The 14666-nt window shown below is 47.2% G+C and overlaps 1 protein-coding gene across 1 annotated transcript in view; it reads left to right on the forward strand.

The window, feature by feature from the left end:
* Nucleotides 1-1014: 1014 nt before the first annotated feature.
* FBXW8 (F-box and WD repeat domain containing 8) overlaps nucleotides 1015-14666 on the forward strand; it is a 108762-nt gene continuing 95110 nt past the window's right edge. The window contains exons 1-2 of the mRNA XM_090290620.1: nucleotides 1015-1384; nucleotides 14337-14441. Coding sequence (XP_090146746.1) covers nucleotides 1088-1384; nucleotides 14337-14441 — 402 coding nt within the window. The 5' untranslated portion in view covers nucleotides 1015-1087. The remainder of the gene's footprint in view (nucleotides 1385-14336; nucleotides 14442-14666) is intronic.

Consider the following 14666-nt stretch of genomic DNA (forward strand, 5'->3'; position numbering starts at 1 on the left):
GAAAATGAAAAGTATGTCTTTCCTTTTACGGAAAAAACTAAACCGACTTTTTGCCAACCCAATAAACCAGGTCTCTGCTCTTGTGGATCTTTCTTACATTCTAATGGGGACAAATCTATGTAACCAATGCCCTGTTTAGATTGCTTGTGATTTTCAGTACTATACACGGCTTCTGCGAACATTCTTGAAAGTATTCTTTGAACTCTTAATGTTCTTCTCTTGGGAGAAATTCCTAGAAATGGAATTACTGGAAGAAAGGGGATGCGAATAAATGAGGTTGCTGAGATGCTCACCTAGGTGTGTCTGACTCCGGGGCACAGATTATTAATAATCATGCTGTCACTCTCACTGAGTTGGTAGCCAGAGGCGGCCAAGCGGTTTCTAGCTGGCTTAGCCAGGGAGGCTGTATGATTTCATAATTAACAGGTCAGACCCAGAGTTAAAAAAAGAAAATTAGAAATATTGGTGTGCCAACGACCAGTAGTGTGATTTGGGGCTCAGTTTCTTCATCTGTGAAGTGGGGGACAATGGTTCTCATCTGAAGGGGTTATTTATTCAGTAAGTATTTGAGTGCCTTCTCATCGCCAACCTCCAAGCTAAGAACTGACGGCCCAGTGGGGAAGGGAGATGTTAAGAAACAATCACACAGATATAAAATTACAAGTTGCATTCTGTGCTATAATAAGGGTGGCATGCTGGAAGAATGATTAACGGAGACCTGATTTTTTTTTTTTTTTTTTTTTTTTGAGGGGTGGGCGGAGGTTGGAAGATTAAATCATGCTTGAGCTGAGCTGTGAAAGATGGAGAGGAGCAACCAGGTGAAGGCGGGGCGGAAACACGGAGCAGGCACCGGCAGGTGCTACCCGAGCGGCCGAAGCTGGAGCTCGATGGCACGCTTCTGTTTCCAACGCCGGGCGCCGACCGCTGCTGGTGCCCCGCACGGGGCCCGCGTGCGCCGGGGGCGGGGCCGCCTCCCCGGAACCCGAGTGCCGCGTCCGCCCTGGTTTCCGGCCGCTGCGGACACTTCCCGCGGGGGCACCGTCCCGCGGCCGCCGGCGGGGCCCGGGAGGGCAGGGGCGCGCGGGCCATGGGCGACCACGGCCTGGATGAGTTCCGCCGGCGCTGGCAGGAGGAGCTGGCTCAGGCCCGGGCGCTGAGGAAGCGGCGGCGGCCGCGGCGGCCCGAGGTGGCCCCCGGGCACGGAGAGCAGGCCTCGGGGTACCTGGCGCTGGCCCAGGGCCTCCTGGAGGGTGCGGGGCGGCCCCCGGCGGCGCGGGCGGCCCGGGCGGAGAGGCAGGACGCAGCGAGCCGTTCCCGCTCCCCTCCGGCCCGTGAGGGCACCGGGGCCGGGGAGCAGCTGGTGGACCAGCTCATCCGTGACCTGGTGAGTGGCCGTCGCGCCCCCGCCGAGGCCAGGGCCAGCCCCCGGCCCCGGCACTAAGCCCCAGTGAGTTGGAAAGTAACTAATGGGGAGAGAAGCAAGTAAAGGGTCACAAACCTCTGGGCATGCATGGAGGATCAGGCAGCGGCTCCCAGCGGGGGTGACTTTGTCCCCCGTGTGGCAGTGTTTGCAGACATTTTTGGGGTGCCACAACGGGGGCGGGGGGCGATCTTGCTGCGGGAAGAGGCCGGGGTTGCTCATGAACATCCTACGACGCACAGGACAGCTCCCGCGCGCAAAGCATATGGCCCCAAATGCCAGTAAGTGTAAGACTGAGACATCTGGCTCTGGAAGGATTTCTAAACTTTTAACAAGGTTGCCTTTGGCGGGGGAGGGCCCGGAACACGGATAGGAAGGAGTTTTAACTTGTCTCTGTATACTGTTTATACTAAGCCTTGCTGACTGCATGTATTCCTTCAGTAGTACTGAAAGCAGGAAAAAGATAGAATCCTTGGGGACTGTCATTAGTATGGAGGTCCTTAACATTTTTGGGGGCATGGAGCTCTTCCCCAAACCGGAGAAAGATGAGGATCCTTCCGTTCCTTGCACCCCTCCCCCGAAAGTCTCCTTCACAGAGTTGGGACAGTCGTGCTCATCTGAAACGTATCCGTGGTTAAGAAAACAAGACACCAGATTTAATGGTTCATTTTAAGTTAGGCTTCTACGCCTTCTCGGTTGGGAGTAATTCTGTTTTTTGGGCACGTTATTTTGATGAATGGAGAATTAATATTAAACATATTGTGTCATTATATTCTAATATTAATAGCTATGAGTTTTTACCAGGTGTCTGGCTTTGTGCTCTGCTTTATCTCTAAGGTTAGATAAAACCTTTTTTTTGTGTATGTGTATATTATAAACCTCATTTAATGTGACAGTTCTTATACATATGAAAATTTGTGCTGGCATCATGCCTGCTTCTGTAAAAAGTGGGTCATTGCCCTCGCTGGTGTGGCTCAGTGGATTGAGTGCTGACTTGTTAACCAGAAGGTCGTGGGTTCAATTCCTAGTCAGGGCACATGCCTGGGTTGTGGGATAGGTCCCCAGTTGGGGGCATGCAAGAGGCGACCAGTTGATGTATTTCTTGCACATAGATGTTTCTCTCCCTCTCTTTCTCCCTCCCCCTCTAAAGATAAATAAATAAAATCTTTTTTAAAAAAGTGGATCATCACTAAAGAAGTCTGACAGGTGTAAAAATAACATCATTGCCTTGGGAAGGTGGCTTCACCCCTGATAAGGTGCTCAGCTCAGTCCGATCTGTGCAGAAGTTAGTAGATTTGTAGGCAGAGGGAAGTCAAAATAAACGAGAACGTGGGTTATTAGGACAAAGGCAAACACAGGGCCTGAAATCCTTCCCACTGAATGTGACAGTGTCTTCAGGCTTCACAACAATCCTGGAAAGTAAGCATTGTTAGTCTTTTAAAACAAAGGAAACTTGAAGAGTTTTCTCGAATTGGCCCAGGCATAACCAGCCGATAAATTCTAGGGACCGAATTTGGATCCAGGTCTGTTGGGCTCTACATTTCACCAGGTAGGAGTTCCCCAAACCTGACTCGGCATATGAATCACCTTAGGCTTTATTAAAATACAGGTTCTGGCCCCTTGCTGGTCCTGCTGCCTTCATCTCCAGAGGAGAGGCCCAGAAATCCGGTGGTAGGGATGGCCAGCTTCCTTTGGTTTGAGGTCCTGATTCTCAAGGCCCTCCAGCGCTAACACTAGTGAGGGGCAGGCATTGATACCCAAAATAGTGGAGACCTAAATGAAGAGTTCTAAAACTGGGAGGGGCCTGCCTACTGGAGGATGCAGAGGGCACACCCGAACCTAAGTTTCATAGGTAGTGACAGCCTGCCTTGGAACGGGGGCCTGGGGTCTCTGCCTTCTTCAGAATCACTGCAGTAGGCACTGCGAAGCTCTACACGTCTATGAGCAGCAGCCTGCCTTTGGGGCACCCCTGATTTTATTTTTAGTATTTTGTAATCATCAGTAACAGTGCTATAAATAAAGTAATAATTCATCGTGTATTCTTACATGCTGTCCCCTTGGTACTGTCGCAAAGGTTTAGGGACATCATTATCTTCTTCAGTTCTCCCAACAACCCTCTCCAGTGGCCATTATTAACCCCATTTGATGGATGAGCATTAGGAAGGTAATTGATTGTTTTTTTAAGGAGCAGTAAACCCGATATTTTAAGTCTGAGAAATGATGGTAACCTTTCTAGAAAAGGCTTGGGTTTGTAACTCATTGGTTGTAAGCCTCAAAGCCCACAGAGTTCAGGCTGGTAAGGCAGATGAGCAGAGGAGGCTGGGTGTTGCTCATTCGGCCCTTTTCCTCTAATTCATCAGATATTTTGTTCTGTTATCTTTTCCAGATTTCGGCCATACTTCTATACTGATTTGTTTCATAGTGGCCATCATTCTTTTTAGCATGTGATATATTGTGGTGTAGAATTTGCCTGTCTGATATCCCTAAAGAAAAATACCTGACCATTTTTGTGAAACATGGCCATCTTCTTGGTCTTGTTTTTCCATTTTTAAAGTTTCCTGAAAAAAATCAAAGTCTGTATTGAAGTGTACAAATCTTAAATATACAGCCTGGTGAATTTTCAAGAGTACATATCCCTGTAAACAGCTCCCAGATTCCAGAACAGGGTTACCAGCTTGTCGGAACCCTCACCTGTGCTCTTCCACAGGAGGCGTATACCCATGGGGAGCCACTCCCCTGACTCCTGACGCTTGCTTCAGTTTTGTCTGTTTGGACCACCTAAGTAGAATCACACAGCATGTACTCCTTTGTGTCTGGGTTCTTGTGCACAGCATTATGTGTGAGACATCCCCGTGAATATGCCACATTTTATTTATTCCACTGATGAACATCACTGATAACTAGTTTGTTAATAGCCAGTTTGGGACTATCAGGAAGAGTGCCGCTGCGAACATTTCATACATCTTTTGGAATGTGTATTCATTTTTCTTGGGCTTAGTTGTGGAATTCCTGGGCCAGGGCGTCTGCCTAAGTTCAGCATTAGTAGATACTGACCAACAGTTTTCCAAAGTGATTGTATTGGTTTTCTTGTGATAGTAACTCAGGTATGTGGAATGTAATATCTCATGTTCTTCTTTGCCATAACGCCTAACCAAGACAGCATATAGCAACTGAACTTGACCCTGACCATGGGTAAGAAGCTAGTGACAAACTGGGAAATTTATGCCATAGCTGCGCCAGAGGCTGTAGCCGTTGCCCATGTCAGCTGGTTGTTGCCATGTAGGATTGTGGGCCCAGTGTTGCATAGTCTTGAGATTTTTGTGTTTGTTTTTAATTGGGAATATGTATTTTCATGTGGACTCTGTTTTTGCCACATAAAAAACACCCCAAACTTGGCTTAAAGCAATACTGCTTAGCTCACCATGTCGCCGAGTGGCAGGTTGAGCTGGGCACGGATGAGCTCACTCATTCTAAGCTTAGCTGCTGGTCAGTTTGCTAGTTGTTGGCTCTGTGCGTTTCTGTACTTGGGATATGTGTCTTACCATTCAGCAGGTTAGCCTTGGTGGGCCTTCTCATAGTTAGGAGAGCAGGAGATGGGCAAGCCCCAGTGCTTTTGAAGTCTGCCTAGGTCATGTTTGTTATTGTCACATCAGCCACTGCAAGCCAGGTGGCCTTGCCTGGAGTCAGTGTGGAGTTGCCCGAATGTCTGGATATAGGGAGACATGAGCGGAGCAGCAGCCATTAATACAACAACCCACCATTTTTTAAGTGCTGGTAGCTAATTAAAAAAATAGTTTAAATATGGTACTAACACTGAAGGTTAAACGAAGTCTGCCCGTGGGCTGGATCTGCCTCGGGTCATGAGTCTGTGATCTCTGCTTTGTGTCTCCCCAATAATCCGTGCTTGATCCATGGGTAGCTCCCGTAAAGGAAGATTTATTTTTATTTGGGACTCCCAAGAAACTCTCACAGGCTGATCCAGTTCACATAAAAGGGAAATAAAAACCTAAACCCACCTCCTAACGCACCTCCAACCTTTCCCCCCAGCTTCTGGGGCTGTCTCTTCCACCTCAGGTCTTCACAGTCATCGTTAGAGTGAGAACAGCTAACAGTTTAGCAGTCAGGAGTGGAGTTGCCTTTGGATGGGCAGGTGCTTCCGAGATTCATCTGGCTGGGTGAAGGGCAGACCTTTGGTGGGCAGGCACAGCTGACGTGAAATCTTAGACATGATTCTCCTGGACGCTTGTCTTCTCTTGTGAAGCTTTTAATAGCAGCGTTTAGAAGTCATCCGTTTTCAGGCGGCGAGTTGGGAAAACCTAAACTGTCTCCTTGATATATGGCTACACCAGGGAAAGAAATGCGAAAGCCCTGGACAGAATTCCAGAGGCAGGGGCACTTTCTTTTGTCTTCCATTTTCCTCTCTCCAAAACCCCGGCTTCTGGAATGTAGTGAAGCCGCTGAGTCTAATTGCAAGTAGGCTGCTTGCTTTCTTCACTGGTGGTTGTGATTTGCGGTTGCTTGGCGCCATTTGTATTCAGGCGATGTATCTGGACTCTGGGCTACAGGCAGACAACACCCAACTCAAACTGACTGAAAAACCCCAACTGGAATCTGTGGATTCATGTAATGAAAATTCCAGGTGCCAGTGCTTGTTCTGGTTGCTTCGATAACGTGACTAGGAATCTGTCCATCTGTTGGCCAGGCTATCATTTTATTGCCTTTATTCCCAGGCAGGCTCTCCCTTCTTTGCTATAGAATGGCTACCGGCAACTGCAGTCTTGCATTCCGTCAGGTTAACAACCCCGGGGGAAGAGAGCATCTTATTTTCTGTTTCATGCAGCAAGTCATGAACTTTAGTTCTCGCTGGTTCAGAGTGTGTCCATCCTCGAGCCAATCACTGACTCAAGTTGACCAGGCTTGTATCCACTGCCAGTTCTTGCAGGGTGGTGGGGTCGGCCCATCTGAGCCATGGTGACCAAGAGTGAGAGTGGGGCGGCTTCCTGAAAGAAGGGAAGAGGGAATGGGTTTGGGGCAGTGGATACAAGAGATGCCCACTTAAAAATAAAAGTATTTATTTTCAGAGAGAGGGGAAGGGAGGGAGAGAAACATCACATGTGAGAGAAACATTGATCAGTTGCTTCTTACACACCCCCAACCGGGGCCTGGCCCGCAACCCTGGCCTGTGCCCTGACCGGGAAACTAACCAGTGACCCTTCGGTTTGCAGGATGATGCTCAACCCACTGAGCAACAGCAGCCAGGGGAAGAGATGCCCACTTTAAGTGGGTGTTTGAAGCAATACTATAGTAACATATGTGTTTTTATCCAACATACATGTATTGAGCAGCTGGGTGCTGGGGAATCAGCAGGAAGCAGAATAGATACTTCCTGACCTCAGAAGCCCACAGTCTTGCTTCTTTTAGCTAAAAGGATTACGTTAATGGAGGCAGGATAGCCCGGGTTAAGAGTCCGGGCTCTAGAATTCAAATTCTGCCTCTGCTGCTGACTAGCTGTGTGACTGTGGGCAAGTCAACTTCCTCTGCCTTACTTGCCAAACGAGGATGATGCTAGTACCTATCTTGTGAAGAGATAATGAGTAAGAACTACGCGGGGCATTCTTACCACCAGGCCTGGTGTATAAGTAAGAAGCCAACACATTTAAGGTGCTGCTGTTATAATCATCAGTGGTACAGGAGAGTTCATGTCACTTCCTCTTTGCTGAGAGTTATCACCGGTAAGCTCCTGCTTCCCTGTCTCTGGATGGGGAGTCCCTGGAGGGCAGGGTCTGTTGTCTTTCTCTTATATTTTTACTGTGGTACTTAGCGCAGCAGGGGCCCACCTGCGTTTGTAGGGGTGCGATAACAGCGGCAGTGGCGCTGCTCCCTCAGCAGCCTTACGAAGAGGCTCTGTGGTGGTTGGAACCCCTGGGAACATTCAGAGCATTCTTCAGGTTAAGATTTGGGTTTTCCGGCCTGATAAGAGTTTCAGTACCGCTAGCCAGTATTTATTGCCCACTATGCCAATATTTAATTCATCAGCGCCTACATCTGTGTTGTCAACAAGATCAATTTGATGGCTTAACTTCTGTTTTTAAATTAGAAACAAGGACACTTTCTAGGAGGAGGGAGCACGCACTCAGATCTGGGGGAGGGGCCTCTAGGCAGAGGGCGGGGAGTGCAGAGGGTCTGTGGCGGCCAGGGCTGCTGGCTCACGGCTGTGCGGCCTGAGTGACCCCCAGGGCCGCAGGGCTGGGAGGGGCCTGTGCTTAGTTTAATGCTGTTGTTGCCGCCTTGAAATTTTTAATCATTTTTAAACAAGGGGCTCCACATTTTTGTTTTACAGTGGGTTTCACAAATTGTATACAGTGTTCCCTCACTTACTGCGGGTATTACGTTCTAGACCCCCCGCGACAGGTGAAAATCCACGAGGTAGGAACCTTACATTTATTTTAGTATTTATATATATTTAAGGCTTTATAAACCCTTCCCACACACTTATAAACCGTTCCCAGTCCCTTATTAACCTTTCCCACACTTTTATAAACACTACTTATGTTCTTAAACATATTCTACACTCTTAAACCTACATAACTAACAACATACATATACAGTACTGCAAAATCCCACGATATAGCGAAAAATCTGTGACAAATAATTAAAAGTAATATTTTTAAAAATCCTGGGATACAGTGAGGCTGCGGTAAGTGAACCGTGATATAGAGGGGCTGCTATAGAGGGTAGAAATGTGCTTGCAGAGTTTGGGACCCTTGACATGAAACTTTATTTCCTCTTTCCATAAACAAATCCCATCCCCCCTCTAGACCCAGGTTCTGACAAGGGAGCGCCTCCTGCCCCTGAGTTCCCTCCTCTCTGGATCCTGTAGCTCCGATCCCAGCTCAGACTAAAAGGCGGCTTGGAAAGCAGAGGCCCAGCCCCTCCTGCCTCACTCCAGCGCTCTTCCGTGGGCACCCACCTCCTGGCATGCCCCCAGCAGTTGCTTCCCCAGTCCTTAGACTGGCATTTTCTGGGCCCAGGGGACTCTCCAGTGGGCGGTGAGGTAGGATGGTTCTCGGTGCTGGGAAGCCCGTACAGAAGTGCGGAATCCCGTGGACACTTCTGTGCACCTCCTGTGTGCGAGGCACTATTCCGGTTAGGCTCTGTCGCGTCGTAGTTCCGTTATGTCATCCACATGTGCAGTCAGCGGGGATTTCTTGAGTGCCTTTTGCTCTTTGTCGTAGGTAGGCCTGGGGATTAGGTTAAATGTGAAGAGATAAATGTGCCTTCTGTGGACTGCTTGGGAGCGGAGCCATTCCTTACAGCACTGTTTCTTTGGAGAAATGATTTCCAAGTTCTAAATAGCTGACTTACTAATGAACTTCGGAATACCTTAGGGGACCATTTATATTGCCTGTTGTAGTTTCCTGTTTTTATTCTCTTTTACGTGATGGTCACTTATCTTTATAAAAGATTATAGCTCTTTGAGTGTAGACCTCATTTCTTATGTGTTTGTTAACAGTACTTTCTCTCCACCCCCCCCTCCCCGTAGTGGTGTGGCCCTGAGTTCAGATAGCGTTCTGAACATAAAATACCGTATTTAAAAAAAAAACGTATTGCTTTTCTTTGCCAGTGAAATGATCACATGCTTGTTGTAAAAATACTTAGAAGAATTCAGAAGTATAGAAAAAAGAAAAAAATCTCTTGTAATGTCATTGCTCAGAAGCCCCTGCTTTCTCTCTAGAAAACAAACATGAATTTTGAGACAACTTTGGGATTGTATAAATAAATGAATACCTATTTATTTTGACAGTGTTCCAGGTGCCCCCTCACCCCCCCCACTCCTGCCCCCAACCAACTTTTTCCTTTAAAGGAGACGCAGGCGAAACTGATGAGATTGTGTAGGTCCTCCCTGCGCAGCTTCTGCTGTACATTCGTGGGAAGTGGAGATCAGTTCCTTTAGAAAACAGTCTCCTCTCAGTCACAGATTCAGCAGAAATGTTATTATATATCTATTGTTTGAACCTGGGGTGCCTTTCTCAGTTTCTTAAAACATCACCTAGAGTGTTCTGTTTGCCCTGGAGATATACGTTGGGAACAAAACTGAAGTCACTTTCTTCACTTTTTACTGATTTGGCGCTTAGTAATTATCCCTTCTTCTGCTAAACAAGAGAAGACAGATTAAATTTCTAACAGTAAGGCACAAAACCAATCCATTTACAGAATTAGTCTTACATTAGCACATAGGAGTACAAATCAGCCTCCCTGGGGAGGGATCTGTTTGCAATTTCTCTTAGCATTTTTGGAGTAAGTCCAGTAGACTTTGGGAAAATCTAGTGTTCACTGACTTTGAATTAACAAAGTAACTTGACCCCTTTGTGGGTTTTCTTTTCTTTCTTTCTTTCTTTCTTTTTTGGCTCGGTTGAGAAAGTATTGATTTTTATATCTGTCTATAATTTAGGGTTGTGGTTCTCAACTTTTAGTGTGCGTGAGGGTCTCTGAGGGAGAGATGCTTCAGTCCACCCTTGGAAATTTGGGGCAAAGGTCTGAGAGAGACCCTGGGCATTTTTTAACTCCACAGATAATTTCAATGTATAATCCAGGACGAGAGCCAGCAGTAGAGGTAGAAAATACATATCTGAGCTATTAAAGAATTAAAAACCACCTTGTACAATTATGTTACTATAGAGGTGTTTTTCCTTAAATTTGAAGAATGTTAATATTTTGAATTTATTGGTCTTCTGTATCATAAATTTGGCTATTCTTACTTTGCTTGTGCTGTTAGTGTGAAATTATTCTCTTTAAACATTTTATTCATATTGACATTTTTATAGTGTGACCAAGTTTCCCTATATTAATATATCCAGTGTCTTTAATCTTTCTTGTGGAATATCGTTTTTTCTGAAATGCCAACCTGTCCGTTTCCATGTTTTTAAGTCAGTACGGATACAGAGTTGGTTAATGTGGCCCATCACTTCTTGGGTGGCTGTGTGCTTCAGAATAGCCAGGGTGGACGTCCGACAGCACCTTGTAGATGACAAGGCATTTCTCTGCACATTAGTGGGAAGGAGCACTTTTTTACTTATGCTCATGAACTGTGAGAAGCACCAGAGCCAGTGCTCGAGACATTGTGCTGCTGCCGTTCGGTTTTGCATGGTTGCAGGGCTGGGGCTTCTGTCCAGGCTGTGCTTCTGTGTTCTCGGCAAGTCACACGTGCCTGGAGGAGTTGCATTTTCAACCATGAAGTCAAACATGCTCGTAACTCTCAACTTTTAGTAAGGTGTTTCCCAAGTGATATGTTACTAATAATATCAAAGTGACGTTTATGAATGATTGACCTAACCTTGAAGCTGCTCTAGCTTTATTGTTTGTTTGTATGTTTTGGTATAATAATGCACCTCTGATTCACCTGTATTCCATTATGTCTCCATGAGTAGAGGGTAGGGAAGGAGATTACCCGGTGTTCCCGAGCTGTGCAGAAGAACCCTTGGGAACGTACTGAACACAGTACTATTATGGATTGTGTCTGTTGCTTTGAGGGGGAAAATGTTGGATTTTTCATGAAATAGGCTCCAAGATAGAGATTTTACTTGCAGGTGGTTTAGTGCGTTGGCCTTTCTGAGAGGGCCCGAAGAGAGGCAGCGGGGCCTGGCCTGTGGGTTCTAGGCATTGATGACTTACTGGATGGAGACTTCCCTCCAGGAGGGGAGGGGACGTAACCTTGGAGGAGGCAGCTTGGGCCGAGGGCAGTGCCTAAGAAGGGACTCAGCTATGGGACAGCAGCAGGCCACATTCTGGGCCCCGGGGAAATGAGTGTCGTGGACCCAGAGGGGCAATAAGGGTGACCTATGACAGCATCCACTATAATAGCCATGGATAGACTGTCTTGCCAAAGAGATTCCAAGTGTACAACATGAAGGTCAACATTTGGTCTCCTAACCTTGTGGGTCTACTTATTTCTTAAAATGTAGGCCTCTCTTTGGGAGGTTGGCTCCCTTCTATTCCTGCCATTCCCCAGCCCGTGGTGGCAGCAGGGACGATTGTTTACCTAAAAGGCCGGATCTTGACCTGCTTAGGTTTGACTTTCATTTTGGAGTTTAGTTGTAATTCTAAGAGTCTAGTGATTGTTTAAAGAAGTTTGATTTGTAATGTTGGTGTTTACATAATTTTAATCAAAGCTTTGAAACAGTTGTCACCCTTCAGAACTTATCAGTGACCACGAACCATCACAACCAGTGCATTAACAGAGAACAGCATGGTGTCTCTGATCAGTTGTGGGTGCGGGAGCCATAACACCCTGGCGGTCATTTGCTCCCTGGTGGCTGCGCCCTTTTCGGTCACTGGGCACTAGAGTAAGTTCTTCTTTAGTTATTACTGTGGTGTAACCTTTTAACATCAACGATTCTTTTTAAAAAGTCCTGCTGGGAAAGACCTGCTTTGTGCATTCATTCAGTGTTCGGACCCCTGAATGCCTTAGCCTCTGTGATGCCATCCCCTTTCCACTGTCACCGACTATTAGCTGCTTATAGTAAGTCAAGGGGACACAACTTGCGGTGTAAACAAAAAGGCGGTGTGGGAGTTGCATGAGAGGTGGACCTAATCAACAAAAATTTGTTGAAGGAAAAAGGAGTGTCACTCAAGGAAAGAAAATGGCAGTACTAACAATCTGTTGTTGCATGCTTAGCCCCTCTCTCTGCGTAGTATCACGTTTTATTTCTAATAGCATACCTGTTCATAGGGTAGTTATGTCTGCTTTGCAATTGAGGAAACTGAGGCCCGGATGCATCTAGCCTGGTCTCGTGGCTAGTCAGCTGGTAGAGCCACGATTGTCAGTGTGAACCTTGGCTCTAAACTTCCGTGCTGGGCTGGTCTTGCTGGTTGGGATGGCGGAGGACGGGGGCCGGGTTGGGGTCTGCTGAGGCAGGGGCCCCGTTTCCCAGGATGAGAAGAGAGAATTGGTCAGCTGGATAGGCAAGAGAGGGGAAGGCCCCTGCCCCCAGAACTGTGACTCTTCTGCCCCAGAAACACTGAAAACAGGCCATTTCTCATGCTTCTTCACGGTCATGTCTGTCCAGCCCAGACACCAGTTGGTCGTGGGCCCTGAAGGGGCTGATGGAAGAAGGCAGTGCCTGGCATGGTTCTCAGCAGGGAAAAGCTAGGTTCGGTCTTAACGAGCGCAGGCTTTTCTTTGCCTTTATCCTGCTTGTGTGAGGAGAAGGAGCATTTTTCTCTTGCTGTTTTTATGAGTAGGTAAGGTAGACACCTCCATCTCACCATAGTCAAATTATACAAGAGAGAAAGCACACAGAAGCCCAGGCTTGCGAATGACAGCCTCGCCTTCGTGGGACTTCCCTCCGCTGCCTGTGACTCACTCCAGGGTTGTGTTGAGTCTCAGGTCAGATCTGGGCTAGAGAACGCGGTGCCTCTTTTTCTTGATGAGCGAAGCCAGTTAGTTGCAGGAGGGGACCCAGCCTGACATTAGACCGATGACTTTCCGTTATTTTTTTAGGCAAGGACCGCTTTGTCTTCCAATTACACTTGCAGATTTTTTTTCCTTTTTTTTCCCCCTGTTGTAGCCAACATTTCTCTCTTGGTTTAACATTCTGTTCCTTCTTTGCCCACGTGAACTGCCGTCTCCTCCTCCTGTTCCCCCTAGAGACCCTTCCTGGCCCTCTCACTCAGCCTTGCACTGTTTTTGCCATTGAATACATTTCCTTCCTATGCCCTGGATTCTCTTTTAGCCCCGAGATTCCTAAATGAATTGAAAACATGATTCCAGAAAAATCTTGACCTTGAATCTTGGTATGGTTTAAATTGGTGCTCACACTCCATTAAAAATGGTGAGACTGTTCTCAGTGTGGAGACTTCAGCCTTTCAATAAATGAGTGTTGTGGTTGAGTGATGAATTAGTAATTTGTTTGCAGCCAGTAAGTCACTGATGTCAGTCAAAGCTTATTAAAGATGACTTTTATTCAGCAAGTTCTGTTGGGACAGAGCACGCTGCTTTGCGCAGCTCTGCAGAAGCAAACACAAAGCGGGCTCCGGCAGGTGGACTGGGGAGCAGGTAGCGGGCTCCATACGCACACTGGGTTTTCTTTTCTGTTTCACACTCCTGCTTCTTTGTGCTACCAGGATCGTCATGACAGCCTTATCTCTCAAATAAAGCCTGTTACCTCATCCCTAATTGCTTATCCAAAGGCAGACGAGCTCTAATTTCTCTGCATTAATAAATGACACCGAAGAAGAAGCGCTTTGTTTGCACTGGCTCGCTCAGGTTCGCCGGCGTGCGCCCCCGAGTGCATTAGGAAACCTTGTGCCTCTCCAGCGGCCGGGCGGGAGGGTGTTCACCTCCCTCAAGAGCAGTATTTCATTTATTTACTTTTCGCTCATGTTCACGGCCCTATTCCCCTTTTCCTGATGAAAACTTGAGTGACCTCGGTCGGCATTTCTCCTGTGGCTATGGGGTACTCGCCCCCCTGCAAGTTGGGGGGGATGGTAGCAGTTGTCCTGAGAGAGCCAACAGCCTCCCTGACTTCAAGGCTCACTCTCTTGGCTGCCTGTTGCCCACCTTTTCTTCGAGGCCAGGAGGCTTTCCACACACTGCACAGGTACGCGTGGTGTACCCCAAGCTGTAAGGTGGCACCCGCTTTTCCTTTTCGAAGCATGATGGGAAACGCTCTTGTGGACTTCACACTCGAATGGGAAGGTGGACTTGGGGGGGTCAGAGAATTGAGAATGGTTGTCCAGTTCTGAGTTCGTACTGTGTGCTCTGCCAAATGATGGGAAGCATTGGCTCCTCCTGGGAAACACTGTCACCTCCCTGGTCGCCACCTAAGGGTGCTTCTGGTGACTTAAAGGGCCTGTAAATACGGGCATTTTCAAATCCAGAATTGTAAGCTTATTTCCTTTCTCTTTTTCTCCTTAGAATGAAATGGATGACGTGCCTTTCTTTGATATCCAGCTGTCGTACGAATTGGCCATCAATATATTTCAGTATCTGGACAGAAAAGACCTGGGAAGGTGTGCACAGGTAAGCGGTCATGAACCAATGTTCAGGATTTCCCTGCATATGTAATTAAAGTATAGGAAGCTCCCCCGTAACAGAAGTTTCCTTACAGAATGACCAACTTTAAAGAATGAATGAATTGGGTAGCAACTTTTACCTGAAGGAACGCAACCTTGAACTTAAAGACGTGTGTTCTGCATCGTCACTTTTTGTGACCATCTGCTCCGGAGCTCCATTTCCCCTGCAGTC

Source organism: Furipterus horrens, unplaced genomic scaffold, assembly GCF_987537825.1.
Source record: "Furipterus horrens unplaced genomic scaffold, mFurHor1.1.pri manual_scaffold_11, whole genome shotgun sequence".
Lineage (NCBI taxonomy): Eukaryota > Metazoa > Chordata > Mammalia > Chiroptera > Furipteridae > Furipterus > Furipterus horrens.